This window comes from Peromyscus maniculatus, chromosome 7, assembly GCF_049852395.1.
Source record: "Peromyscus maniculatus bairdii isolate BWxNUB_F1_BW_parent chromosome 7, HU_Pman_BW_mat_3.1, whole genome shotgun sequence".
Classification (NCBI taxonomy): domain Eukaryota; kingdom Metazoa; phylum Chordata; class Mammalia; order Rodentia; family Cricetidae; genus Peromyscus; species Peromyscus maniculatus.
The window spans coordinates 106,891,615-106,919,050 of record NC_134858.1 but is presented as its reverse complement, the minus strand read 5'-3'; the positions used below and the strand labels follow the sequence as shown (position 1 = coordinate 106,919,050).

Here is a 27,436-nt window from a genome sequence, read left to right as displayed (position 1 = left end):
AGTGGGTACAGGGACTGGGAGGTCACACCACACGGAGGCTTCTGCAGATGGGGAGGGAGTATGCATGCTTAGAAAGAATGACAACTGTATACAATAAACAAAAATGTCTGTATTAGAACATTTACACTCAGGGAAGAAAGAGGTATCTGCATCATCAAATGTGGAATGTTGAAGAAATAGTTAAAATAAATAAAAGACTGAGCAAGGCTGGGGCTGGCTCAGGCTGGGGGTGGGGGGGAGTCACAGAGGCCACCATCTATCAGCTCCAGGCTGCAGAGGCCACCACCTGGCCATACTGGCCTCCCCCCGACAGCACAGCTGTGGGGGGACACAGAGAGTCTCTCAGGTACTGGAATAGCTAACCAGCTCACTCCCCGCTCTCCTCACTTATCTCCGTGACAATGTCTATCAGGCTCTGGAGCCCAAAGATATAGCCAGCATCCTGGCCCTCATGTACCACACTGTCCTCGCCATACAGCCTGCAGGTGGTGTGTGCAAAGTCGATCATGCGCACATCAACTGAGCTGGCACCAATGGGTTTGTAGGCATAGGCACCGGCAGACTCGTCAGCTGACTCTTCAGAAAGGTCTTCCAAGTCCTCAGCATCTGAGTCCAGGGTCACTTCTGGCCACTCTTTACCATCATAAATGACCAGTAGGGAACTTGAATAGAAGCGGTAGGATTCCTGTCGTTCCAACACAGCCTTGAGCTCAGTTAGCTTCTTGAGAACAGGGCCCAGGAGCTCACGGCGAAGGTACCGCCCATTGTGGAAGAACTGGAAAAGTGCCTCCTTGAAGCCCTGCACCGAAAGCTTCCGCCCATGGTACTTGTTCATGAACATGAGCTGCCCAGTGCCTGCCTGGTACACCTGTGGGAGAGATCAGCAAGTTAGGGTCAAATGGCATTTCAAGACTTGGACTCTGAGTGAATGAGGGTGATATGACTGATGAGATCTTGTACCTGAGCGCATCAGTCACACAGGAAGGCCTGTTTTTGCTCAGCACCCACCCAGAATTCGCCCTATCACCTAGGTTCAGTCACTGTACTCAAGGCCCCATTCTGTAACTAGATCATCAGAGATGGCTTAACTTTGTATCCTAGTATATGGACACATACATACAGACTCAGCCAGCCAGACTAGCCTCAGAGGGCTCAAGTAGGCATACATGCTTTCTTTTTCAACCAGAAAGCAACAGACTCAGGTAAGACCAAATCTGGATTAAAAAAAAACAAAACAAAACTGTGTGTATGTGTGTGTCTATGCTGGAGATCAAATCCAGGGCCTTGTGTATGCAAGGCAAACACTCTACCCTTGAGCTGTATCTTAAGTTCACTCAAATCTGCTTTGTTTTTGGTACTGGGTACCAAACCCACAGCCTCGTATCTCACTTGGTAGCCCAGGTTGGCCTCGTGTTGTTACTTTAAATAAATCAGGTGTATTTATTAAAGGAAAGTAGGAAAAACTGAGTGGGAGAAGTTTTCAATTTCCAAAGGAGAACTCTCTTTATTTACTTACTTACTTACTTATTTCTTTATTTATTTATTGGTTTTTACTGAGACAAGGTTTCTCTGTGTAGCTTTGTGCCTTTCCTGGAACTCACTTGGTAGTCCAGGCTGGCCTCGAACTCACAGAGATCCGCCTGGCTCTGCCTACCAAGTGCTGGGATTAAAGGCGTGCGCCACCACCGCCCGACTCCAAAGGAGAACTCTTTGGAGTTCTATGCCACAGTGAAGTGACAGCCATTGGATACCCTAGCAGTCCTTGTTTAGTATGAGCACTCTCCTCACCTGCATGCCACACACACGCACACCAATGACTGCAGATGTGCTCTGCTGACACTTTCGGATCTGGTTGGCTGCTTTCTCCTCCGAAGCATCATCGCCATGCTGGCGTGTGCCCATCTTGAGGTCCAGGACACAAGGCACCTCGTAGCGGGAAGTTAGGTTCTCCAGTAAGATAAATTCTGAGTAGTTAAGGACAATACCCCAGAAGGAAGTGTCTGCACATAATGACAAAAGATGCCTAAGCTCACAGAACACTCCATTCATTAGCTATACTCTCTTCCACAGGGAGCTCAGAGCTGAGGAGACATCTCAGGGCTACCCTTGACTTGCCAGGGGATTACCATAAATAACAATAGCCAGTGTCTAGACTCAACACAGGCCTAGGGCCCCCAGCCAGAGACACACATACCAAGTCTGTGCATCTCTGCGTGCCTGTACTGGACTGTGCATGTGAGTACACACCAAAAGAAGGTAACTCAGATTCCCAGAGCTGGGAGTTACAGGTGGTAATGAGCCACCTGAGTTGGATGCTAGGAACTCAGTTAGTGGTCTGTGAGCTTTTAATCACTGAGCCATCTTTCTAGCTCAGGTTTTACTTTTTCTTTTTTTCCAAGACAGGGTTTCCCTGTGTAACAGTCCTGGCTGTCCTGGAACTGGCTTTGTAGACCAGGCTGGCCTCGAACTCTCCCAAGTGCTGGGATTAAAGGTGTGTGCCACCACTACCCGGCTAGGTTTTGTTTTTTTTTCTCAGAGCCGAGGACTGAACCCAGGGCCTTGCACTTGCTAGGCAACCCCAACCCCTAGGTTTTACTTTTTTTTTTTTTTTTTGGTTTTTCAAGACAGGGTTTCTCTGTGTAGCTTTGCGCCTTTCCTGGAACTCGCTTGGTAGCCCAGGCTGGCCTCGAACTCACAGAGATCCGCCTGGCTCTGCCTCCCGAGTGCTGGGATTAAAGGCATGTGCCACCACCGCCTGGCAAGGTTTTACATTTTTTAATACAATACTTTATCAAAAATATCAAATCATATCAAAATATACAGCATGTTATGACCTAGGAAAAAGATGGTCAAGGCTAGGAAAAAGGCTCGTTTGTCATGCAATTCTCATGAGCTATGTGTGGACCCCCAGAACCCCTGTGAAAACTGGATCTGGCTGCATATGTCTACAACCCACCATTCTTAAGGTGAGATGTGGGGTGATGACAGAACAATTTCCTGAAGTTCTAGGACTGAAGAGCCTGGAGAAGAGACAGAGACGTGCCAATGAGCACTGCCTCAAATAAGGTAGAAGTGAGCCGGGCGGTGGTGGCACATGCCTTTAATCCCAGCACTCGGGAGGCAGAGCCAGGCGGATCTCTGTGAGTTCGAGGCCAGCCTGGGCTACCAAGTGAGTCCCAGGAAAGGCGCAAAGCTACACAGAGAAACCCTGTCTCGAAAAACCAAAAAAAAAAAAAAAAAGAAAAATAAGGTAGAAGTGAGGACACCTGAGGACATTCTCCAATCTTCATATGCATGCCCGGCATATGCTTACCCTCACACACAAACAAGTATACATATCATACACAAACATATCTTTAAAAGAAGAGGTTTGGTTACAATGAATTTCAAGGTTTAATAGAACATAGCCACACTAATTCACTTATACTAATATTTATGGATGTTGCTACAGTGGCAGAGTTGTGACAATAGATTGTATGGCCTACAAAACCTGAAATATTCACTATGTAGTCCTTTACTCACTTCTGGAGTTCTAGGACAGCCAGGGATACATAGAGAAATGGTTTCAAAACAAACAAAAAGGTTTAAGCTAACACCCAGGACAAGAAATATACATGGTCATCTCCTAGACTATCTTTTCCAAATCAGAAAGGAAGACAACAATTAAAACTTGGGCATTTAGGTTATTAGTCAAGATAACAGCTGTAGGGTGTGGAGATCTGGCTCAGTGAGAAAGCGCTTGCCTAGAATTCACAAGGCCCTGGGTCTGATCCCTGGTTCCACAAAGCCTAAAACATCCTTTAACTGATGAAAATACATCCAATATGGTTAACTCGTACATTCAAGATGATGCTAAAATCACACTATGATGGACACCTCTGGAGGATTAGGATCCAACTTATTATTCCAAACATCTAATAAATAAAGCAAAATGAACATTTAATCTCTTCCCAACTGCACCTCAGGATTATTCTTTGTAAAATTCCAGCTAATGACTAACAAAATTAGGAAATCACCTAATGAAAAAGGTGGCCCTAAAACGGTGATGACTGAGAAAAAAAGCTAAGCACCATGTTTCCCAATGGACAATGCCATTTCTCAAGGATTCTTGCTCGTACCCCTGGAGAACTGAACCTGCATCTGATCAAGCCTTTAGATCCAATTATCAACTTACTGGAAAGAGAGGAGAGGGTTATATGAAAAAGATACCAAAGGGATGTACTAAGTAAAATCCAGATCATGGGAAACTCCATGTTCTTTCTAATGTGCACATGCATGTATTAGTGCAGAAGAAATCCAGAGGTTGGTACCTTGCTCTATCACTTCCCAAACCTTCTATTTTGAGGCAGGTTTCTTCACTGAACCTGCTTCCCATCTGGCTAGACCAGCTGACCAGCAAGCCCCAGAGGTCTTCCTGTCTCTGTCCTACATCAATGGGGCTGCAGGACCCAAGCTGCCATGCTCAGGTCTTCTGTGGGTATTCGGATTCAAACCCTGATCTTCATGCTTGCAGAACAAGTCCTATCTAAACCAGAGACATTTCCCTAGCGCTGATGCTTATTTATTTGTTCTGACAAGAAGTCTCCCAAGAAGAAGAAGAAAAAAAAATGGGAGTAACATTTTAAAAATCCCAAACACTTCAATCCAATGCTACATATGACCTTTATATGGACCTTCCCTCAAACAGACCAACAATAAAAACACATTTACTGAGACAATTTGGAAAATAAGAACATGAAATAGATATTTTCTTTTTTTTGTTTGTTTGTTTTTTGTAGACAGAGTTTTTCTGTATAGCTCTGGCTGTCCTGGAACTCACTCTGTAGACCAGGCTGGCCTCAAACTCAGAGTTCTACCTGCCTCTGCCTCCCAAATGCTGGGATTAAAGGTGTGGGCTACCACGTCCAGTGAAATAGGATTTTACAGATAAGAATTACTGTCTATTTTTGAGAAGTACAATGGTATTGTTTTAAAACATCCTTATCTTTTTTTTTTTTTTTTTTTGAGCTGATGATCGAACCCACGGCCTTGTGCTTTCTAGGCAAGCGCTCTACCACTGAGCTAAATCCCCAACCCCAAAACATCATTATCTTGAAAAAATATTTTGTGGGTGTGTGCAGATGTTCCTGCATGCACATGTGGAGAGCAGAAGCTGACCCTGTTGTTCTCCTCAATCACTTGCCACATTTTTTCTGTCTGAGACAGGTACTTTAACGACTCAGCTAGAGTGGCTGGTTAACGAGCTCCAGGGATCCTCCTGTTTGTCCCTCCCACTGCTGGGATCACAGCTGTGTCCAGCTGTTGTTACACGGATGCTGGGAATCAAACTGGTCCTCATGCTAAAGAATTTTTTCCTTTTATGGATACATGATAAGATATAAACAGATTAAATGATGTATCTCAGACTTGTTTCAGAATCAAAATCAGGGAAAAAAACAAAACTGTTTAAACAAGGATAGGTGACCTAAATTAACTCAGTGGTAAGGAGGTTTGTTCAGCCTGCACAAGGCCCGGTACCTAAAAAGAAAGAAGTCAGCTGACACCTTCTCCAGGGCCTGGTCTGGTAACTGCAGCCCTTACTCACCCAGGAAGCTTCTCTTTGAAAACTACAACCTATCAAAATGCAGAGTTGTGGAGCCCAGTCCTTGGATACATTTACAAACAACTGCTGCCCCTTGGTCTAGGGAACACTGTAGATGAGGAAGAACTTAAGAGCCAGAGGGTCAGGGAGTTCGGTGTGAGACTGTCTCCCAGGAACATGAGAAGCCACACCCATGCAGTCTCACCAACACGACTGTCAAACGTGAGCTCAACAGGACCACACCCGTGGACATGGGAAAGCTGCGAGTGGGAGAAAGTCTTCCCCAGGGAAGAGCACACCAATTGGTCGTCCAATACCAAATGGTCAGCCCTGAAAACATATACATAAATAGACTGAGCACGTTATATATATGTATATGCATGTAACAACAACTAATGAAAAACCAGGCCATGAACTTGAAAGAGAGAGTAAGGAGGAGCATATGAGAGGGCTTGGAGGGAGGAAAGGGAGGGGGAAATGATGGAATAATAACCTCAAAAAATAAAATAATTACAAAAATGTCAGTTGTGGGGCACTGGGTATATGCAGATAGTTATGACAGGACACTGTCTCAAATAGATTATCGTCCAATTGTGAGCAACAAGTACTTAGGGATTCAATTTTTAAAGGTTAAAAAAATTCTCGGGAATTTTAGCCGGGCGGTGGTGGCGCACGTCTTTAATCCCAGCACTCGGGAGGCAGAGCCAGGCGGATCTCTGTGAGTTCGAGGCCAGCCTGGTCTCCAAAGTGAGTTCCAGGAAAGGCGCAAAGCTACACAGAGAAACCCTGTCTCAAAAAACCAAAATTCTCGGGAATTTCAATCCATAAGATTAAGAACAACAAAACAGGGGCCTGAAGAGATGGCTCAGAAATTAAGAGCACTGACTGCTCTTCCAGAGGTCCTGAGTTCAATTCCCAGCAACCACATGGTGGCTCACAACCACCTGTAATAAGGTCTGGTGCCCTCTTCTGGTCATACATGCTGTATACATAATAAATAAATAAATCTTTAAAAAAAAAAAAAAGAACAAGAAAACAAAACAAAAACAAAGAGACCTGGGAGTGAGCAGTGAGGTGGTTCAGTGGGTGACCCATATGAGGGAGGGAACAGACTCCTGCAAATTGTTCTCCGACCTCTAGACACACTGTGTGTGTCCCCAACCTTGGCCAAATCCAACCAACGCTTGGTTGGATTCCCAGAACTGCAAAAAACAAACAAAAAATCTAAGGCCAGTGAATGACAGTTTAATGGAAAGACATAAGGATCCTGGCACTGTCCTTGTGCACAGCTTTGTATGACAGAGTGGTAAACCAGATTCAAATACCAGTCCCCCATCATTCCCCTCAGCTGGTGCAGGTTAAAATCGGTGCGACATTCTGCAGGAGTCTGAAGACAGGGCCACACTCTTGGCCACCCAGGCTAAACAAGACAGCTTCTTCATGAGGCTCTCAGAGACCTGTTGTTCTCACTTACTGAACCCTGAGACCGGATTCTATTCGTAAGGGAGTAGACAGTTACCCAGTTATCACACAGGGTTTGTGTGATTAGGCACAACAGTGGAAATTAGCTATCCTAATACAAAACCAAACAAGGCCCGTTCGATGGCTCTGTGAGTTCAGTCTTTGGAACCTGCTTGGTGGAAGGAGAGAAATGACTCCTGCAAGTTGTCACCTGACCTCACGTATGCTGTGGTACATGTTCGAGAGCACACACACCCACACACCACCCCAAAAGAGAACACTTCAGGCAGGTGTAGTGGCAGACACCAGTAATCCCAGTCATCAGAAGAGTCTTCTAGTTCAGCTGGGCTCTACAGAGACCCTGCGATCACAAACCAACCAACTCCCCAAGCTACCTCGTTGGCCCTCCTTCCATGGCAGAAAAGCCTTATGACAAAGGATACTGTACTGGTTTCGATGCTTTGCGTTCTCCTTCATTCTCTGTAACTGTTGTTGATGACATTTCATGCTCCAAGGGTTGTAGTGTTTAAGCTGGGAACTTATATTTCCCTTTTTTTCTACACTGTAGTATAAGACTTCAGATTTCTTTAGCCACTCAAATTCTTCTTCTAATTTATGACTATAAAGAAATAAGAACTTAATAAATCATAATGTATTATCAAAATTAAATATGAATAATGAAGCAGCTTTCTAGAGAGTGATGGGTATTTATTTGATGTCATTACAATATAGTCTACTCATACTCATTAAGTATTTAAATTGATGCATTTTTATCATGTAGCTACTTGTAGAAAGTTGATTAAAAATTTTAAAAGGGAGCAGCCCACCACTATTTTCTATAGCAAGATGTAACATGGCCTTTTCTCCCCAACTTATGAGGCAGGCAGTCTTCATTCTCCCTCTCTAGGCTACATGACTCCTGGCCTCTGGTGCACAGGGTCTCCTGATTCCAGAGACTGGGGAAAGAGAAACTGTATTGGAATCAGCTAATCTACTTAACCACATTACACATCCTTCACATTTTTATTTTATACTTTTATAAGTTCTGCCAACCTGTGAGACTTATAAGGTCCTGCCCACATGGGTCCTCCCTTTTACAGAGACTAACTGATCATTTTAGCCCCCACCATTAGCAAAGCCTGGGGTGAAGCAATGGCTCCAGTCTGCCTGTGGCCAGGCACAAAGCAATTGTGGAAGGAATGAGTCAATCTCTTTAATAGCTGCCACTTCAGCTGTTTATGCAAAATGGCATGATCTAACCCAGAGCCAATCAGAGACAGCAGACATGTGGAACCAGCGGCAAGTCCCCGACAGGTTCACTAGGAGTCCTTGGCATCAAGGCACCGGACTCTAACCAAGCCCCAACACTTGCACTCAGTTTTTACCCACCTCTTTATCTTTTCCTCCTTCCGGTGCTGGCGCACCCAATCCTTGGGACTCTTTTCTGTTTCTAGGACATGATGTTTTTTGTTTGTCCATCTTAGCAGCTTACTTTTGGGTTCACAGTCTGAGTTGTCTACAATGTCCACAGTTCCATGGTCCCCCTTTAATGGATATGCTACTAAACACAAGTTCCTGTCTTCATCTTCTTCAAAGCGCACCGACACCACACCTGAAAGCGGGGTGAGGAGCAGAAGGGACTTTTATTCCACAGAAAAGAGCATTCTAGATAACATGATTGTAACAGTGTTTTGTTTCTTACCCTGTTCCTTAGTCTCTATGTTGCCAGAGGCCCCAAACTCATCTGCAAACCTAACAAATATCAAAACAGCTAGAAAAAAGTGACACCATACAAGACAAGCAATTAGGGAGCAAACATGGCCGAGAGACTTCCTCTCTAATGCACTCAACAAGGGAAGGCAGGGCCAAAGAATTACAAGACACATTTTTCCATCATTGAAAATGTTTATTAATTTTCATGTAACTCTTCTAATCCTCGGAGAGACACAAAAACATTGCTCTATGTATCTTACGAGAATTTTTATCCCTAAACAGAAACTCCGACAGCCTGGAGGCTCGCTTTAAAGCAGAGCCCGAGTGCAGGGAACACAGGTGTGCCTTCAGGTGGACGCACCGAAGGGTGGGGAAGACTGGGTAAGCAAAGCAAAGGAAAGCAGCAAACAAACCACACAGCACAGACGCCCTGGCCAAGGCTTCTCTAGCACCCTACATGGGTGGGCGAGCCAAGCCTTTGCCCTTCTTAGTTATGCTTTTATTGGTTTTTGTATTCTCTGTCACAAAAGAACAAAATGAACACCAGCAGATGAGGGGCGGGAACACAGACACATGGTGGCCTTGAAAGCAGCTCTCCCCTTTGAGTCTCTAGGACCTGCCATGTGTAATTGGACAGTCTCTGAGGAAGGGGCTGCCAGGTGGGAGCATTTCACGGTGCCGACGAGCGCCTTACAGCCGACTGGCTCAACACCTCCTAGGCCTCTCTGCCCCACGATCACTCAATCTGCTCAGTCCTTGCTGCCCGCCCGCTTGCTTGCTGCAGGGAAATGCGTGCTCAGAGAGAGATGACACTTCTGAGGTGGCCCCCGCTCTGGGCGCAGAGGAGCGGGAGGGGGGTGTCAGGGGACCACACTTCCCTGTGGGCATAAGGAAGGACCAAAGGGATAAAAACGGGGCAGGGTGGCCCCTAACAAGGGAACTCTGGCTTTGTCCTGGAAAAAATAACAGAAAAGGACCAAGTGAGGGTCCCCAACTCCCCCAGTCCCACCACATGCATTTCCAAGTAGAGAGAATTAGCCCAGTCCGTCCTGTCTTTAAAGAACAATGTTTTAATTGTCCCAAGAGAATCTAAGTTGTTCTAGCCTTTTTTATACCTGGTAATACACATTTAAAATTAATTTCTTAATAAGTTCTCTTCTGATTTACAAAAGGTTCCCCCTCCTCCCCAGCAAAGACCACACCATGCTGGTGGTTGACGTTCCCTTGAAGTGTATCAGTATAAAAAGAGAGGAAAAAGTCACTACATGTGAATCAAAGGGCTGCCTTCACACAGCAATTCTGGGGACATTCCGTAATAGCAAAGGACTTGAGCTAATCAGCACAATCCTCCCACTCCTGCATTCCATCTGACTCAACCCTGCTCCCAGCCTACCTAATCACCAGGGCTTCTGGTTTCCTGGAGGACAAAAGGCAGGCAGCAAGAACTCTGGGTAAAATCCTCCTAAAGTCTTCGAACTGTCCCCACATGGGGACTATGGGTTACCTTGAGCAAGAGACACCTGAACATAAAAAACAACTATACTTCCACCAAAAATAAACTCAAAGCAAATCCAGAAAACAAAACAATTGAGCAATCTTACCAGGGCTTGAAAACTGAGGGTGTGAGGTGCTGGGCTGAGGGCCAGGAAGAGGAGGAGAAGGGAGACAAAAGGGTGAATGGGAGGGAGGGCGGGAGGGAGGGAGGGCTCAGGACTGCTGCCGGGCCTTCCACTGCCACAGTCCCTTGCATCTCACCAGCCTGGCGACCCCTCCGGCAGCTGGGGGCTCACCTTTGTACTGGGGAGTGAATTTGCGCATCTCAGCTGGGAGGGTCTCGTAGAACTGATGCTCCCTCGGAACCAGAGGCTTGCACAGGGTTGTCTCGTTGAATCGGAGAACGCACGAGTGCCCCCCAACCTGGTGGACAAAGGGCTCCAGCAGGACGCCCTTGGTGCGGGGCTCCACGTCCATGGTCCTGAAGGCTGGGCTCATCCTCCGGACACAGGCAGCAGGGAGAAAGGGGAGGCAGCGGGGTCCAGCGGCCAGCGCGTCCTCCGTTTACTGTCTGTCCTTACGTCGGTCTGTTTGCTCTCGGCTCGTGGTTTTGTACAGGCCAGGACACTCTGGCGGAAGCAAACACAATGATGACATGAGGTTTGCAAGTAGCCTGGGAACCGCCTTTCTTTCAGTCAGTCCTTGGCCGCCTTCTCAGCAGGAAGAAGACAAACAGCCTGTGCTCACACAGGGCTCCGCCCACACTGCCTACCCCTGCCCCGCCTCTTTCCAGAAGAGACAAACATTGGAGGGGGAGGGGGAGTAGGGGCGGGGCAGATACTGACAATCAAAGACTGGGCTCCAGGGCCCCTAAACCGCCAAACCTGGCCACCACAGCCTTAGAAAATCACCACAGCAGGCAAAACACAAAGCCACGATGGCGTAAAAGCACAATTTCCAACCGAGTATTCAGATAAAACCTTACCATTTTCTAATTAAGGTTGTCACACTTAAAGGTAAGTGGTGCCTAAGTTACTCTGCTAATTATATTTTTATAAAATGGATTTAAAAACAGGGAAAACCAACTTGCGCATTGTTTAATAAGATCTATTCCTTCAAGGTGTCCACAAACATTGCCCCTTGCCAAAAGCCAAAGCCAAGCCCCATTAACCTTATTAGCAATGGAGCTCTGAACCCGCTTTAATGATTAACGTCTGTATCTAAAAACAACTGATTGAAGCTGGCTAACTCCATTTAAAAAGATACACAGTGTTCTAGGTCACCAACTATTTTTATCAGTTCTATCCTGATCACCAAAAGCTGAGGCACACCTTTAAACTCAAGTTGTGCTTGCTCCTGGAGCAGTTGGGTCTCCCATCCACACACAGCCTGGTCCTCAGATCTGATTGGGCACCCACGGCCTCCAAACGGGATCCTCTCAGCAGGCACACACCGTGTGTACTCGGTTAGCTGTCTGAGGGCGGGTCAAGCTGCTTCTGTTTCCCACCTGTAACTTACAGGTGCAGGCATCCTCCCCTGGCTCCACTCCACCACCTTCCAGTGACTGCTGGGGCCCTTACTGGTAGAGAACTTGTTTCCAGGACTCCCCAGGAAATGGGGGTGAAGAGGAGGGCCTGCTGTAGGTGTGCACACTGTCTTCACCACGGTTAAGACAACTACTGTGATGCAGGCTTGCTGGTGGACTTCTCACCTGGCCCTCACCATACTGTCTGTGAGACAGACACTACCCTCTCACAAATCAATGTGGGGAGGTTAGGAAACATCTGAGCTGGTGTCCAGACAGAGAGCCACAGCTCCCAGAGAAGCCTAGATGGCTACTGGTAGATGTTCCAACACAACTGCCTCTGGGACCTAAGGTCTCAGGTACTCCTGCCAGTACCTGTATTTCTACTATTCACAGAGGACATTAGCTTGTCTCATGAGAGTGCTCTCATGCAAAATTTATATTTCTACATGAGTATCATCTTTCTGGAGAGGTTAAATTGGTGTCGATGTTTTCTCTTTTCTGTTGTTTGCTGGTGTTCATTTCTTCCTTTCAGAAGCCTACCTGTGGACTCAACAATGATAAATCCATAAGCTTTCCTACATGTAAACAGAGACCCAAGGGTCCTGCTCTCTCTCACCTGACATTACCTTCTTTCTTATCACCACCACAGGCCCCTCAGGAGGACATATATCCTGAGAAAAGTCCCAAAATCACACAGGCAATGGGACTATAAGAATGCACAATTCTCTGACACAATTTGAGCTTGCTACAGCAAGGAAGTCTATCTAACCTATGCCCCTGTTCTCTTACCCCCGAGGCAAGCTGTTATAGGCTCAGAGAAAGAGAATGCATTCATTCTAGCATTCCAGCAGTGTCTTTCCAAAAGATGGGGCTCTGCTATGCCTCAGCACTCAAGTTCTTTCTGTTTATTTGGGGGGAGGGGGGGGCAAGGTTTCTCTGTGTGTAGCCCTGGCTGTCCTGAAACTCACTCTGTGGGCCAGATTGGCCTTGAACTCAGACATCTACCTGCCTCTACCACCCATCTCTAAAAGACTTCCTGAGAAAGCAACACCGAAGGAAAGCTAATGACTCATAGTCAGCCTGCCAGTACCACGTGGGTCAGGACCATACTTATTAAACAGAGTACAACACGCTCCCCAATGCCCAGGCCTTGGAAACAAAATCCAAAGTCTCTGTGAAGATACAAAACTACCTTTGCTCTGAGAGCACTGCTAGGCAGCAGGCAGGCCCCACAAGTTGGGAGGCTGGAGCAGAAGGACTGCCACGCATTCAAGACCAGTCTGAACCAGAGTTTCAAGTCCCTTGAAACCATTTTTTTCAAAAAAGAGATGGCTCAACATTGGCTGCAGAAGCCCAACACACAAGTCTAATGACCCGAGTTTGTCTCAAGAAGCCATCTAACGGTGGGAGGAGAGAACATACTCCACAGATGAACTCCACATCTGTGCCCATACAAATATGCATCACACACACTAATAATAGTTTTTAAAGCCCCCCTAAAAGGACTTGAGTAGTAATTTAGTCAAGCTGAGCACTTGAGTACAATTCCCCAGAATCCCACAACCTACAAAAACAATGGTCATGGTGAGTCATGCTTGTAATCCCAGTGCTGGGGAAACTAAGACAAGGATGATTCTTGGGCTCACTGGCCAGACAGCCTAGCCTTATCAATGTGTTCTAGGACCAGAGGCCCTGCCTTGAAAAACCAATGTGGACAATTCCTGAGGAATAACACCTGGAGACTGACCTGCACCTGGACACACATATGCACTGATACAAACACATATACAGACATGTGTGGCATGAGTGCATTTTACACACACACACACACACCATACTTCTCCTTAAATACATTTAACTAAGAAGACGACTATCTTTTCAGATTTCTCTCATCTACTCCTCCAATGAAAAATTCAAAATGGTTCCACAGCATCTCTGTGCAGTGTGGTCTATGGTGTGGACAGAGACTGAAAAGACTCTCTACCTCCTCCTAGGTCTAAGCCACTTTGCCACACTCCCTTCTCATCTAACTTCTTCTTCTTTTTTTTTTTTTTTTTTTTTTTTTTTTGAGACAGCATCTCACTGTATAGCTCTGGCTGTCCTGAAACTGGCTCTATAGACCAGGCTGGCTTTGAACTCACAGAGACCCGAGTGCCTCTGCTTCCCAAGTGCTGGGTTTAAAGGCATGTGCCACCATGCCTGGATTCACCTTGAAGTTCATACACAGCGATGCTCCCAGGAGAATCATCACCTTGGGTAGAGGTAGGAAAAATAAGGCTCAATCTTGCCTGAGCCAAGTCTGATGACAGAGAAAACTCCCAACTGTGAGGAAGAACTTGAAAACTGATTAGAGGGTAGTACTCAATGGCGTGGGGAGAGACTCTAATCCTTGGTTCCCTTTTCCTGTGGGGGTCATTCTCTGATCTGTAAAATGATGCTTTGAGTAGACCTCTGTTTCTCCAGTTGTAAACAAACAAGAGAGTAGTAATGAGTAGCTTTTTTTTTGGAGGGGGGATAAAACATTCAACATAATTGTTCTGCAATTCTTCTGCTCCGATTAACTTTCCAACATGAATTTAAGAATGACGACACTGTGCACCAGGTCTCACATTTACAAAAGTAGTAGAAAGGTGCTTCTGTTTTAAGTACCCTTATCCCCCCCCCCAGCATTACAAAGCCCATCAACTTTCTCCCTGGACCCCTCAGAAGAGAAGCCCCCAACACCTCTCTCTGCTCCACGTGCAGTTTGAGTAGGATGTTAATAATTTTTTTTCCTAATAAAGGAGTTTTGCTATATAACCTAAAGCTTTCAGCAATAGTCCTGCCCCAGACTCTGAAATGCTGTGTGATTACAGACATGTGCCACTGTGGCCAGCTGTCAGTAATTTATAAACCTCCAAAGACTAAGGTTTTTCAGGAGCCCCGGATTAGCAATGGTTGCTGTGAAGCTCTTGCAATCTAGAGACCAAGAAGACCTACAAAACAAAACCCTGGCTTCAGACTTAGCAGCTGGTTTCGCTTTTCACATTGGCTCACAGCTGTCCATGAAACTACAGCAAGTAAAAGCAGAAGATGACCCATCCTAGAACAGGCTATACAATGCTCCCCACAGCCGCCCCAAGATCAATTAACTGTCAGTGTAAGGATCCAAGGAGCCAGTGCCTTACCCTTCTTAATGGTTTTTGTTTGTTTTCTTCCCTAGGGCTGCAAGCTAAACACCAGTGACTAAAGCCCCCGGCTCTTAGCTCACTAGGCCAGAAGTCACCTAATGAGACAACAAATGGGATCCATAGGAGCCACTTACTGGGCCTCAAGAAAAGCCCCAGGGTCAGGGAGTCACCAGGGACTGTGTAAGGAACCACAGCCTCATTGTACAAAACAACCCTTTCCACTCAAATCTCCACCTTGGGCCCTGAGGACAACACTAAACATCCGCTCAGCACATCTCACAAGCAGGGCCGTCACTGAAACTCCTACAGTGCTGGGGTACAAAGCAGACGAGGAGTCACAACAGGCCAAAGAGGAGGGCAGGGTGGACCGAGGCCCCACAGACTTTTAGGGTTGATAGTGTTTTACACTGTGGCTTGAAGAGTATGTGACTGGGATAAATACGCCAAGAACTCATCAAATCATGGCCTTAAAACTGCCCACTCTGAGCATCGCCAGTCATACACCAAGGGCAGCCTGGTTATTATCTTGGTCAAAATTAAGTCATCTTCCCAGTTTTTCTCTCTATTTCTATTTTTGTTTGAGACAGCCTAACTACATAGCCCAGCCTGGTTTTGAACTCAACCCCAGACTCCCAAGTACTAGGATTACGGTCATGTGGATAATGCCTGGTTCAATCTCTTTTCTTTTCTTCCTTAATTGTTCCCTCCCTTCTTTTTCTCTTTTTCAGACAGAATTTGCCTTGTAGTTCAGGCTGGACCTATCTCTGAGCCTCAATCATTTTCCTTAAAATTTTTTTAAAATTCCATTGATTGACTAATTCATCTATTCATTCATTGTGTGCATGTGGGCACAGTACAGGGTGTGTATGGAGGTCAGAGGACACTTCTGGGAGTCAGTCTCTTCCTTCCACTAAGTGCTGAGCTCCAGGTACTGGGCTCAGGTTGGCAGGACTGGCAGCAAGTGCCTTTACCACTGAGCCATTTCACCTGCTCTCCTTTCTCTTTTTCAGATTGGTGTGTTTGTCAAGAATTTGCCCAGGCTAGCTCGGAACTCACAATCCTCCAGAGTACCTTAGCCAGGTAACATGCCACAACATCCAGCTTTCAACTCATTATGCAAGGGTCATACATTTTGATTCTCCTAGTCTAGTCACTATTTCCACGGTCTTATCTGAGACTTGAGAGAGAGAACGTGAGTGAGCATAGTCCTACTACGCTGCCCATGCTGGTCTCAAAGTGGGATCAAGTGATCTAAGGTTCCTGAGCCACTCTATTTAAAGTGCCACACTGTCTCAGCCACACTCACTGACACACACCCTGCTTTATTTTCTCTTCCCTGACACAAATACACAAAAAGAAAATAAACCCTTAATAAATAAAAAAATAGCTAGGCAGTGTGGTCATACGCCTTTAATCCCAGCACTCAGGAGGCAGAGGCAGGCGGACTTCTGTGAGTTCAAGGTCAGCCCGATCTACAAAGCAAGTTCCAAGACAGCCAGAGCTGTTACAGAGAAATCTTGTCTCAAAAAACCAAAACTAAATAAATAATATTAAGAGCCAAGCAGTGGTGGTGCACACTTTTAAAAAATTTTATTTTTATTTCATGCACATTCATTTTTTGCCTGCAAGTACGTCTGTGTAAAGATGCATCTAAACAAATGGGCACCAGAGTGGAGACTGGCGGGCCTATAATTAGATGAATCTAAGGCGAACAGAGCTGCAGTCTTAGCAAAACCATCTGTGTAAGATGCAAGGCCGGGGCAGAGAAGGATTTAGGTGGTGGGCAGTGCAGGGGCACACCTGTAGTCCTGGCACTCAAAAGGCCGACCAACGATCTCTTAAGTTAGACTCCACCTCAAAAAATAAATGCTGGGTGTGGAGGTGCACGACAGGCAGATCTTTCTAAGTTCTTCCTGCCTGGTCTCACAGCAAGCTCTAGGCCAGCCATGGTGACACAGTGAGACCCTGTTTCAAAAAAACAAAAACACAAGTTCTTTGTTCACCTATGTTAGAAAACTATTGTCTCTAGCAATTTACTTTGAAAAATAAAATAAAAAATTAAAACTTAAAATGTGAGTATGAAGGAGAGTTAGGGAGAACATTGTTAGCTGATGTTCATTTTATACTTGTAAAACAGTCTACATTACTCTCATAAAAGAAGCAGGGAAGGGTGATGAAATAGTTTTGCATTTCCCAATGGAGCCGAGACAAGTGCCTGCAGCCCATGGGGCATCACGTTTTTGTGTGTGCAGCTGGAGTTTGGAAAGGCTATTGGCCCCAAAGCAGCCCCAGCTAGAAGAGCAATACAAAGCTCAAGACAAGGACTGGTACTCTGGGCTAGTACAAATGGAGGGGTCTAAGATAGAGTGAAATGGCCCAGAAAGCTAAGGCCTAAGTACCATAGGGTCAGCAGTGGAAAGGGAGAGTTCGCTCATAAAGTCTGCCCTGTGAAATCCAGCCCGGAACCAACTGCAGACATTCCTGTCCATGAAATGAAGATGCCAGGATTCTGCTTTCTGGTCCGTAACACATTTTATTCCATTAAAACACAAGCTTTATTCAGCAATTTCTTTTCTTCCTTTCTTTGTCCCTTTGTCTCTGAGACAGATTCTTGTTATATAACACAGGCTGGCCCTGAACTCAACGCAATCCTCCTGCCTCAGCCTCCCAAGTGCTGAGATTATGGGACTGTTATCACCAAATCTGGCTTTAGATCATTTTTAAATGAGTGGTAAGATTAATAGATACATAAACACTAAATATTTTCTTTCACTTGATCAATTGTGAATTTCTATTCTAAGTATTAAAAAAGAACCCAAAGTGAGCCGGGCAGTGGTAGCGCAAGCCTTTAATCCCAGCACTCGGGAGGCAGAGGCAGGCAGATCTGTGTGAGTTTGAGGCCACCCTGGGCTACAGAGTGAGTTCCAGGAAAGGCGCAAAGCTACACAGAGAAATCCTGTCTCGAAAAACAAAACAAAACAAAACAAAAAAAAAGAACCCAAAGTGAGCAGAAAATTTTGTAAACCATCCACGACAGAGAGCAGACTGAAAAAAATGGTCCTGATGGCACAACCATGTCATCCCAGCTCCTTTGGGAGACTGAGGCAGGAGGTTTGCAAGATCAAGGACTCCAGGATACAGAGCAAGTTCAAGACCAGTCAGGGCAATTTCCCGAGTCTGTTCAAAAAAGGAGGCGTGTGTGTGGTGGGGAGACAGACATGTAGCTCAGGGTCAGCACATTTGTCTGGCATGCACCAGGCCCTGGAACCATTCTTAAAATGGAAAGAAGAGAACAGGTAGAAGAACCCCGGGCTGATTTCAACTACCCACAGGAACTTAGACAGCAGACACTGGAGTGCAATCTCCCAGACACAAAGATTCAAGACATCTGAAGCCTGACATTCATCAGCCCAGAGCAAGATGATTAGGAGAAGACACTTGAAGAAACAGAATGGAAAACAGGACCGGAGCATGCACTTCAGAGAGTCCAGCACAGTCATGGTGGCAGCAACTGCAGCTGTTAGCATTTTATGTTCTGTGAGCAAGTTTCTGTAGATGCTCATCACTTTGGAGTAGTTACATTTGACGAGCATTTAATAACAAGGTAGGGCTTCTTCTATTGCAGTTCACATCTTTCTACCTGTTCTGACCTAGAAACTAGATTTTGGATATAGAATCCTCTCTTACCATCTCGGCCTTAACTAAGTTTCATAGTGGTGGGAAAAAGAACAAAATTCAGGGGCTGGTGAGATGGCTCAGGGGAAGGTGCTCGCTGCACAAGCCTGGCAAGGTGAATTTGACCCTTGAAAGACACATAAATGGAGAGGAAGAGAACCAATTCCAGACAGCTGTCCTCTAACCTCCCTAAGTCCTTCCTTCCTCACACACACACACACAAATGCACATACAAAATAATAATGTATTTTAAAGTTCTTAAAGATGGAGGTCTCCCTATACTGCCTAGGCTGTGCTTGAACTTCCAGTTCTCTCTGGGATTGCAGGTCTGCAACACTGCTAGCCAGAGTTCATTTCTCAATGCACCTTGGTGGTTCTTTCCCAATTTCTTCACAGAGAGGATTAATAAGATCGACTTTAAATCCAGCTACTCACCACAGCTGGAAGGTCTCAATCACAAGGAATGATCAAGAAATGCCAGCAATTCTACAACAGCTGTTTCAATAAACAAATCACAAGAAAAACAGAACAAGCACACATAAACTGAATCAACTAAGAGCCACCTCAGTCACCAGGGCCGTGGTGGCACACCCTTGATCCCAGCACTCGGAGGCAGATCTCTGTGAGTTTGAGGCCAGCCTGGTCTAGAGCAAGTACCAGGACAGCCATGGCTACATAGAGAAACCCTGTTTTGGGGGGGGGGGGGGGCGGCAGGCACCTCATCAGAATGCTATGAGCAGATCTTGAATCCTGATTTAAACATATCAACTAGTAAAAACGTCAGATGGGTATATGAATTTTAGAACTTTAAAAAATAAAGAATTACAAGTTTTTTTTTTTTTTTTTTGGTTTTTCGAGACAGGGTTTCTCTGTGTAGCTTTGCGCCTTTCTTGGAGCTCACTTGGTAGCCCAGGCTGGCCTCGAACTCACAGAGATCCGCCTGCCTCTGCCTCCTGAGTGCTGGGATTAAAGGCGTGCGCCACCAACGCCCGGCAAATTACAAGTTTTTTAAGCAGAGTAACGGTACTGTAGATTACATGGCTAGCCCTCCCCCCCACCCTGTTTTGAGACATTGTAGCACAGACTGTCCTAGAATTTGTAATCCTCCTGTGTCAGCTTTTTGACTGTTGGGATTCACTCATATCCATCACTTTTTGTCTTCAGAGATATGCACTAAAATATGTATAAGCGCCAGGCGGTGGTGGCACATGCCTTTAATCCCAGCACTCGGGAGGCAGAGGCAGGCGATCTTTGTGAGTTCGAGGCCACCCTGTTATACAGAGCGAGATTCGGGAAAGGCACAAAGCTACACAGAGAAACCCTGTCTCGAAAAACAAAACAAATTGCATATATATATATATATGCAAAATAACATTTCTGGGGGCTAAGGTATCACAGCAAAACAAGAAACAACAAAAACATTTCTGGATATGCACCCTTCAAAATCCAGCTTTCTTCTACTTTTCCTCCTTTCTTCAAGAGAAAGGCAAGGGGCTGGAGAGGTGGTTTAGTGGTAAGCACATCGGCTGCTCTTCCGAGGTTCTGAGTTCAGTGCCCAGCACCCACACAGCAGCTTACAACAGTCTACAACTGTAGTCCCATGAGATCTCATGCCCTCGTCTGGTGCACACACATGCAGACAAAACACCTAAACACCCAAATTTAAAAAAAAAGCCAGGCTCACAGTTGTAATCAGTACTTGGGAGGCAGAGGTTAGGCAAATCTCTGAGCTCGAGGCCAGCCTGGTCTACAGAGTGAGTTCCAGGACAGGCTACACACAGAAGAAATAAGGCAAACTGACAGTAGTGGCTCATGGGTATACCCTCAGCATCTGATTAAGCATCTAGAGATTAAGGCAGGAGGATTGCCATGAGTTCTAGGCCAACCTAGGTTATTATGTGAGGCTTTTTTTTTTTTTTTTTTTTTTTTTTGGTTTTTCGAGACAGGGTTTCTCTGTGTAGCTTTGCACCTTTCCTGGAACTCACTCTGTAGACCAGGCTGGCCTCGAACTCACAGAGATCCGCCTGCCTCTGCCTCCTGAGTGCTGGGATTAAAGGAGTGCGCTACCACTGCCCAGCGATGCCTTCTTAAAAACCAAATAAATGAATAGTTAAATAAATAAAATGCAATCTGAGACAGCAAGAGGTGTGTGGATACAACACGTAAGGATCAGTTACCGAGTTTTGGTTTGGAGTAGTTTTTGGTTTTGGTTTTTGAGACTGGTCTCTCAAAGTAGGCCTGAGTAGTTTAGTCTTGGAACTTGTGGCAACCTACTGCCTCAGCCTCCCAGTGACAGGAGAGCAGGTGTGAGCCACAATTAGCTGAAATCAGTTGACTGTTGGAAGCTGGTGATGAATGACAGATTAAAGCCCATACACATTATCTCTGCAAATGATGTTTTTCTTCAAAGTTTTTAATGAATTCTCAATTCAATTTTTTGGGAAAAGGACATTTACTTACCAACAGGATATACTTCATAACATACACTACTTATTATTTTTACTACACAAAAAGACAAAATATAATTTTAAAAATAAAAATATGCACGCCGGGCGGTGGTGGCGCACGCCTTTAATCCCAGCACTCGGGAGGCAGAGCCAGGCGGATCTCCGTGAGTTCGAGGCCAGCCTGGGCTACCAAGTGAGCTCCAGGAAAGGCGCAAAGCTACGCAGAGAAACCCTGTCTCGAAAAACCAAAAAAAAAAAAAAAAAAAAAAATGCTTCAAAATGTAATCGTACTAAAGTAATTTTCTGATTATTTTCTACCATAAAAAATATGACCAATTTGTAAGATAATCATCCCATGACAAATTAATTTCCCTTGCCCGAGGTGGGGGCAAATGCCTCTAATCCTGGCACACAGAAGGCAGGGGCAGGCAGATCTATGAGTTCAAGGCCAGCCTGATCTACAGAGTGAGTTCCAGGACAGCCAGGTATACATAAAGTGACCCTATCTCAAACCAACAAAAAAACAAAACAACTCTTCCCTTAAAGGGAAAATTCTTCCCCAGTGCATCCTCTTTATGAGCCAACAATGGAAAATTTTCACCTTAACAAGCTGGCCCTAGGAAGGCTCCAGCCCATCCTTGTTGCCTAGATACCAGTGACATCTCTAGGCCTCATAGAAGTCCTTGACCCTCCCTGTAAAGGAGACTAAGTTTCATCAGTCAGGATTACATCCCCTGGCACATTCCAATGTTCAGATACTTGGTTGTATAGACCAAAACCTGTCTCTAGCAAACTCCAAAGCACAAAAGAAGTCTATTACATATGAGAAAGTGGTTTCTACAATTATAAGAACAGGTCTAATCCTACTTATGCACTTGAATTTTACAGAATGCAGGTAAACCTGTCAAAGCCAACAGTTCAATCAACTTGATCTCAAAAAAAAAAAAAAAAAAAATTAAGGGGACAGTCAAATGGTCTGTTCACGTCAAATATAAGTATTCATTTTATATTTCTATCTGTGACAGCGGCTGAAATTAAAACAACAAACCCCTGCAATTATCCATGGCAACAACTTAGTAAATAAGCATCTTCCTTAAAATGTCATCCCGGGAAAAATGCAAATACAGCAAACATTTTAAATACTCAACAAAACTGCTGTAAACAAGGTCCTCTAGTCTGCAACATTTTTAATATGTTTCAAAACTTGCAGTATTTTTTCCCTTTGGAGTATTTTTATTTTGATACATATTTATTCTTTGACATTGTCAAACACGTATACGATGTATTTTGATCCTACTCACTCCCTGGCCCCTCTGGTCCTCCTCCCACTTCCTCTAGACCCCTTCAGTGCTTTTTCTCAAAACTATTCGCAATTATCTTGTTCTTGCTCCATGTACATTTTGCTAACAAAATGTTTATTTACAAGCGATGACTAGCTCTATTTCCTTTGGCATGTAAGATCACTAGATTTCACTAGTTCCTACATTTTTCACTCATTCCTCTGCTAGTAACAGCTTTCTTGATATTTGAGGGAGATTAAAATCCTAAAATGAAGTCATTAAGAAGGACGCAGAAGACAGCTGCAGTCTTGTTACCAAATGTGAAAGAAATAACGATCCCACTGGCGGTAGATACATCAGTATTAAGAAAGGCATCTTCTGATCCGGTTTAATGTTTAAAAAAAAAAAGGCAGTAAGGATGGACGCGCAGACCTCCCCGCCCCCCATCGAAGGCGAGGTGACTGCTGACGTTCAGTACCCAAAATGGCTGCACGTCGGCGGGCCCAGGTAACAGTACCTGAGGTCGGGGCTGACCCCGCATCCACACACGGAGACCCCACCGCAGGGACCTGGGGGGTCGTGGCCGGGGGGCCGAGAAAAGCGAGACCCTGCCCACCGGAAGGCCGGGGAGGCCGCTTCACCGACGGAGACGGGCGCTGTCGTCGCCCCCGACCCCCCGACCCCAGCAGACCGTCTGCAAGGCCGGGGAGGACCCCGCCCTCCTCCCCGAGGGGCCCTGGTCTCCGCCGGGCCAGAAGACACGGCGCCCCCCGCAGGCAGGGGCCGTTCTACTCCGCAGGCGAGGGAGAGCGCTCCACCACGACGGCCAGAGAGCCCCTCCTCCAAATAATCTGCAAAGCCCCCGGGCGATCAGGAAGCCCGTCCGCTAGCAGCACCGACAACCTCCCCAAAGCCCCGGGGCGGCCAGGCCACGGGCCGGCGGGGCGGGCGTTACCTGCGGCCACAGCCCAGTCCCGCGACGCTTCCGTCCTATTGTTTCTCTTCCACCAAAATGGCTGCGGCGGCGCTCAGCCCCGCCCCCCGAGCCTCGCTCCCGGCGCCCCTCACGATTGGCTCGCCCCCGAAGCCGCGCAAGCGGACTGGGCGGCCCGAAGGACTCTGTTGCTAGGGCGCCAGGATTCGCTTCGGGGGCTTCCGGGATGGGCGGGGGGGAGGGGAGGGGAGTGAAGGCAGGGGGCGGAGCGTTGTCCTGGTGAGGAGGACGGCCAATCGGTCGGTGGCGGAGTTGAAGGACCTGCTGGGCTGTGTGCCAAGGGGTGGATCGCAGGATGCCTAGGATACGGAGAGATGAACAGGCAGTCCTGGTTCGCCCTGCACTGGGAAGCTTCCTAGGATACAGGAATGTCAAGGCCAATCGGTATTCATTCTGGGACAAACTGCAAAGCTGGTCACCCGAGCAGATGCATGGACAAAACTGCATGCGAATAGTCGCTAAGATGAGTTAAAGGGATCGCTATACAGAGCGGCCAGAAGAATGACTACAGACCATGGACACATAAAAGGCCATGTAGAGGGCCAGGGGGAAGGCTCAGGAAGTTAAAGGCACTGAGATGAGTACAATCTTTGGGGCTCAGGAGAGAACCAACTCCCCTAAGGTTGTTTTCTGACCTCTGCAAGAGCATTGTGACAGGCTCGCTCTCTGTCGCTCTCCCCTCTCTCTTCACACACACACACACACACACACACACACACACACACACACACACAAAATAATAATTTTTAAAAATCGTTATTTGACAGGTGAACAGATGAGTGGACAGGTAGACAAAATGAAAGCCATAAGGTGGCGGGAAAAAGGAGTGGATTGAAAGTCCTCTCTAAACTGGTGGGTCTGAAGACAGGTCCACCAACCTCCAAAGCATAGAACATCGGTAAGACTCCTTTGTCCTGGGGCCTGGGTTATTCAGGAGGGCCCTGGCCTCAGTGCAGCTGGGAAAAGCAAGGAATGTGATGGGTACCACTGACAGCGGCATGAACCCTCCCACTTGCCCACTAGCCTTTCTGTAAAGGAGGTCAGTGTTGCAACCCTGCATCCTGGGCATTTGCAAAGGTGTGGCTCACAGGTTTGTTAAACTCAAGTGTTTCTAAGTATCTATACTCTGCAGGAAATACAGTAAAGGGAAATATATATGTTTTAAATCCCTGCTGTCTTAGAGATGGACTTAGAGAGATTTCCTATCATCAACAGATTCCTCTTGGAATCTCCTTTCGTAGGCTGTCAAGGCTCTATGCTCACCAGGTTTCTTCTGATATACATTTTTCCATTTTTCCATCTGTCTGTACCCACTTACCCACACTCATGGTTTTTAAAATACGGATTGATTTGAGTAGGGGTCCCGCTCTGTAGCCCAGGCTGGCCTCATAATTACAGCAATCTTGCTGCCACAAGCTCCTCGTGCTGGGATTTACAGGTACAAAACAAAAGGCCTCGTTTTCAGGCTCATGGCTTTAAATGCCAGCCTCATGTTTATCAACCCCAAAGGTGTTTACCCAGGTGAGACTCTTCCTGACTCAACATCCAGCTGTGGACAGACAACCTGAGTCTGGCTTTGTGGCCCTTCCCTGTTTTGGTTGGTGGTGTTACTGTCTTACCCTCATCCTTTGTGCCAGGAAGTTGTCTCTCTCAAAAATGAGGTCACTGTTGGACATGGCCACAGCTTGAACATCCAAACCCCGACACGTCTCTCCAGGTCAGTGTCACAGTCCCCTCCCAGTCCCTTGTTGTCCTTCAGCCCACTCTCCACACATCAGCCACTCCCCAAAGATGGTCCAGAGCCAGGTAGATTCCCAGGATTCCCACACCCACCTCACCGCGTCTCATTTGCTGGCCTCCAGCTCAGCCTCAAAGCGCTCTTCAGACACCCTGCCCTGTGCACACTCCGGCTCAGTGCTGGCCTCCAGCTGTTCTCTGTCGGAAGCACGGGTGTCCGTGGGCTGTACCCCAGCATTCTCTCACTCTCTCACTTTAGACTGTAGCTTCTCGCTTGGCCCCCAGCACTGGGGATGGCCTTTATCCTCTGCCCTGCTTTTTTCCCATAGCATTTATCATCTTACTGAATATTTTTACTGTTGTTTTTTTATACAAGGTCTCATATATCCCTGGCTGATCTTCTCCTACCTCCAACTCCCAAGTGCTGATGTTACAGGTGTATGCTCCCTGGTTTTCTGTGTTTCTTCAATACTAGATATTAGATCCATGGCTTCATACATACTAGGTAGGCACTCTGTCAGTGGACTATATCTACAGCCCTCACATAATCTTTAAAGCAGATACTTATTATCCTTACACAGTGCTGTGGGGGTTGGCTGTGTCTTTGTTTTGTTCAGAGATGTATCCTGAGTACTTCAAGTTCCAGAAATATCTGCAAATTGATTTACCTTAAAGAAGCCACATAGTGTTCAGTGGTAAGTACTATAGAGGAAAAAAAAATGACAGTGAGAAGTTGGAGCAAGGGGAGAATGTAGACGCCATCCTGGGACTGATGGATGTGCTGGGCTATCCCAGTCTCAAGACTGCCTTTGCCTCAGACTAGGCTGGTCTCAGAGCAAGCCCTCTTCTTCTCTGAGCAGGACCAGAATTGATTAGTTAGTCCTAAAAGCCCTGGCTGCAGTCTCTCTTCGGACAGCCCCACACACTGTAGGAAATTCTACTCTTTATTTTTAATTTTTTATATTTATGTGCATTGGTGTTTTGCCTGCATGTGTTTCTGTATGAGGGTATCAGGTATCCTAGAACTGGAGTTACAGACAGGTGTGAGCTGCCCTGTGGGTGCTGGGAATTGAACCTTGGTTATCCAAAAGAATAGCTAGTGCTCTTAACTGCAGAGCCATCTCTCCAGCCCAGGGAATTCCACTCTTTAATGAATAGACTCAGACACTCAGAAGTATGACTCCTAGAGCCCCACAGTCACCTCGAATAGACAGCCATTCCTGAGAAGAGACAATCCACAAGATATAGCAAAATAATATGATATCTGCCGACACAAATAGGAGCCCTTCACAGTTGTCTTACCTGATAAGACCTAAACAACCAGGCACCGTGACATGAAAACATCACCCATGCTGAGCAGTTGGTAGAGTGCTTGCCTAACATACCCTAGGGCAGAGACAGTCAGGGCTCTTTGGAATAGGTTCCAGGCTCTCTCGAGGCTGTCCTATATTTTCTATCTGTTTATCTCCACAATCTAAATCCTTCTATCTAATATTTCCTGCTGCTCTCACTCAAGAAAAGTCTGGGGAACTGTGGGGTTGGTGGGTAAATACCCCGCAGTTGTTTTGTTTTTTTGTAGGGGAAATTCTTCTTCTTTGTTTGAGTTTTGAGTCAGGGTCTTACTTTGTAGCTCAGGCAACTCACTACATAGCCCAGGCTAGCCTCAAACTGGAGTCAATCCTCTTGCCTTAGCCTTCTGACTGCTGGGATTCCAAGCATGAGCAACTACAGCGAAGTTGCTCTTCTGCCTTCTGTCCTTGGCCAATTCTTTCACAGTCTATACCGCTGCCAGCTGTCAATGCTGTCCCTAGCGCAGCAAAGACTAGCCCCAGGGTTGGGCTCAGGAGCCTCCACCCCAACCTAGCTAGATTGCTAGAAAGCCTCACCCAGTTTCTTCCCCTGATACCAGACAGTGGTGTCAGTGCCTGTGACTGCTGGGTAGAAGCCCAACAAGCACCAGGCATTCAGGTCCTTACAGGCCACTGTTCTACCGCCTCCCAACCAAGCTTCCATTCCAGCGCCCCCACATGCAGAGTGGAAAGCTGGACAAGATGGCCCGAGCATAACAAATTCACTCGCATTCCTTCTGCTAAGTGTAGTGGGTAGCCATTCCAGCTTTGATCTGGAAGTTCCAACCCCCACTGAGGCTTTGGTAACTGTCACGCCTACAAGGTGGAGCCAAGAGAGGACCCTGAAGAGCCGAGATCCAGATGCGGATACGTCTCTTGGTTCCTGGACCTTGGACGTAAACTGAGCAGAGTTCTCCAGAGAACACTGCCAGACTGCATCTTTCCCAGACCCTGCAACCTACCCATCCCTTCATTTGTTAAGTTACGCCACTAAATAAACCTCCCTT

General features: G+C 46.4%; 1 protein-coding gene and 1 long non-coding RNA gene across 3 annotated transcripts; one reads left to right on the top strand and one right to left on the bottom strand.

The window, feature by feature from the left end:
* Positions 1–89: 89 nt before the first annotated feature.
* On the bottom strand, positions 90–27,436 carry Ip6k2 (inositol hexakisphosphate kinase 2). 2 transcript variants are annotated; one of them, XM_006978296.4, is made up of 6 exons: positions 23,305–27,436; positions 10,546–10,878; positions 8,432–8,654; positions 7,486–7,661; positions 1,789–1,964; positions 90–868 (listed from the first exon to the last, which is right to left on the bottom strand). In XM_006978296.4, exons 2-6 carry the CDS (start codon positions 10,745–10,747, stop codon positions 368–370), a joined length of 1,278 nt encoding a protein of 425 aa, XP_006978358.1. In that variant the 5' UTR covers positions 10,748–10,878; positions 23,305–27,436; the 3' UTR covers positions 90–367. The 2 variants fall into 2 exon arrangements, with proteins under 2 accessions (XP_006978358.1, XP_042137623.1); XM_042281689.2 differs by lacking the exon at positions 23,305–27,436 and adding an exon at positions 22,867–23,048.
* Positions 11,097–16,028, top strand: LOC143274338 (uncharacterized). Its single transcript, XR_013052942.1, has 4 exons — positions 11,097–11,265; positions 13,853–14,039; positions 14,980–15,127; positions 15,958–16,028. It is a non-coding gene; the product is annotated as an uncharacterized LOC143274338 (long non-coding RNA).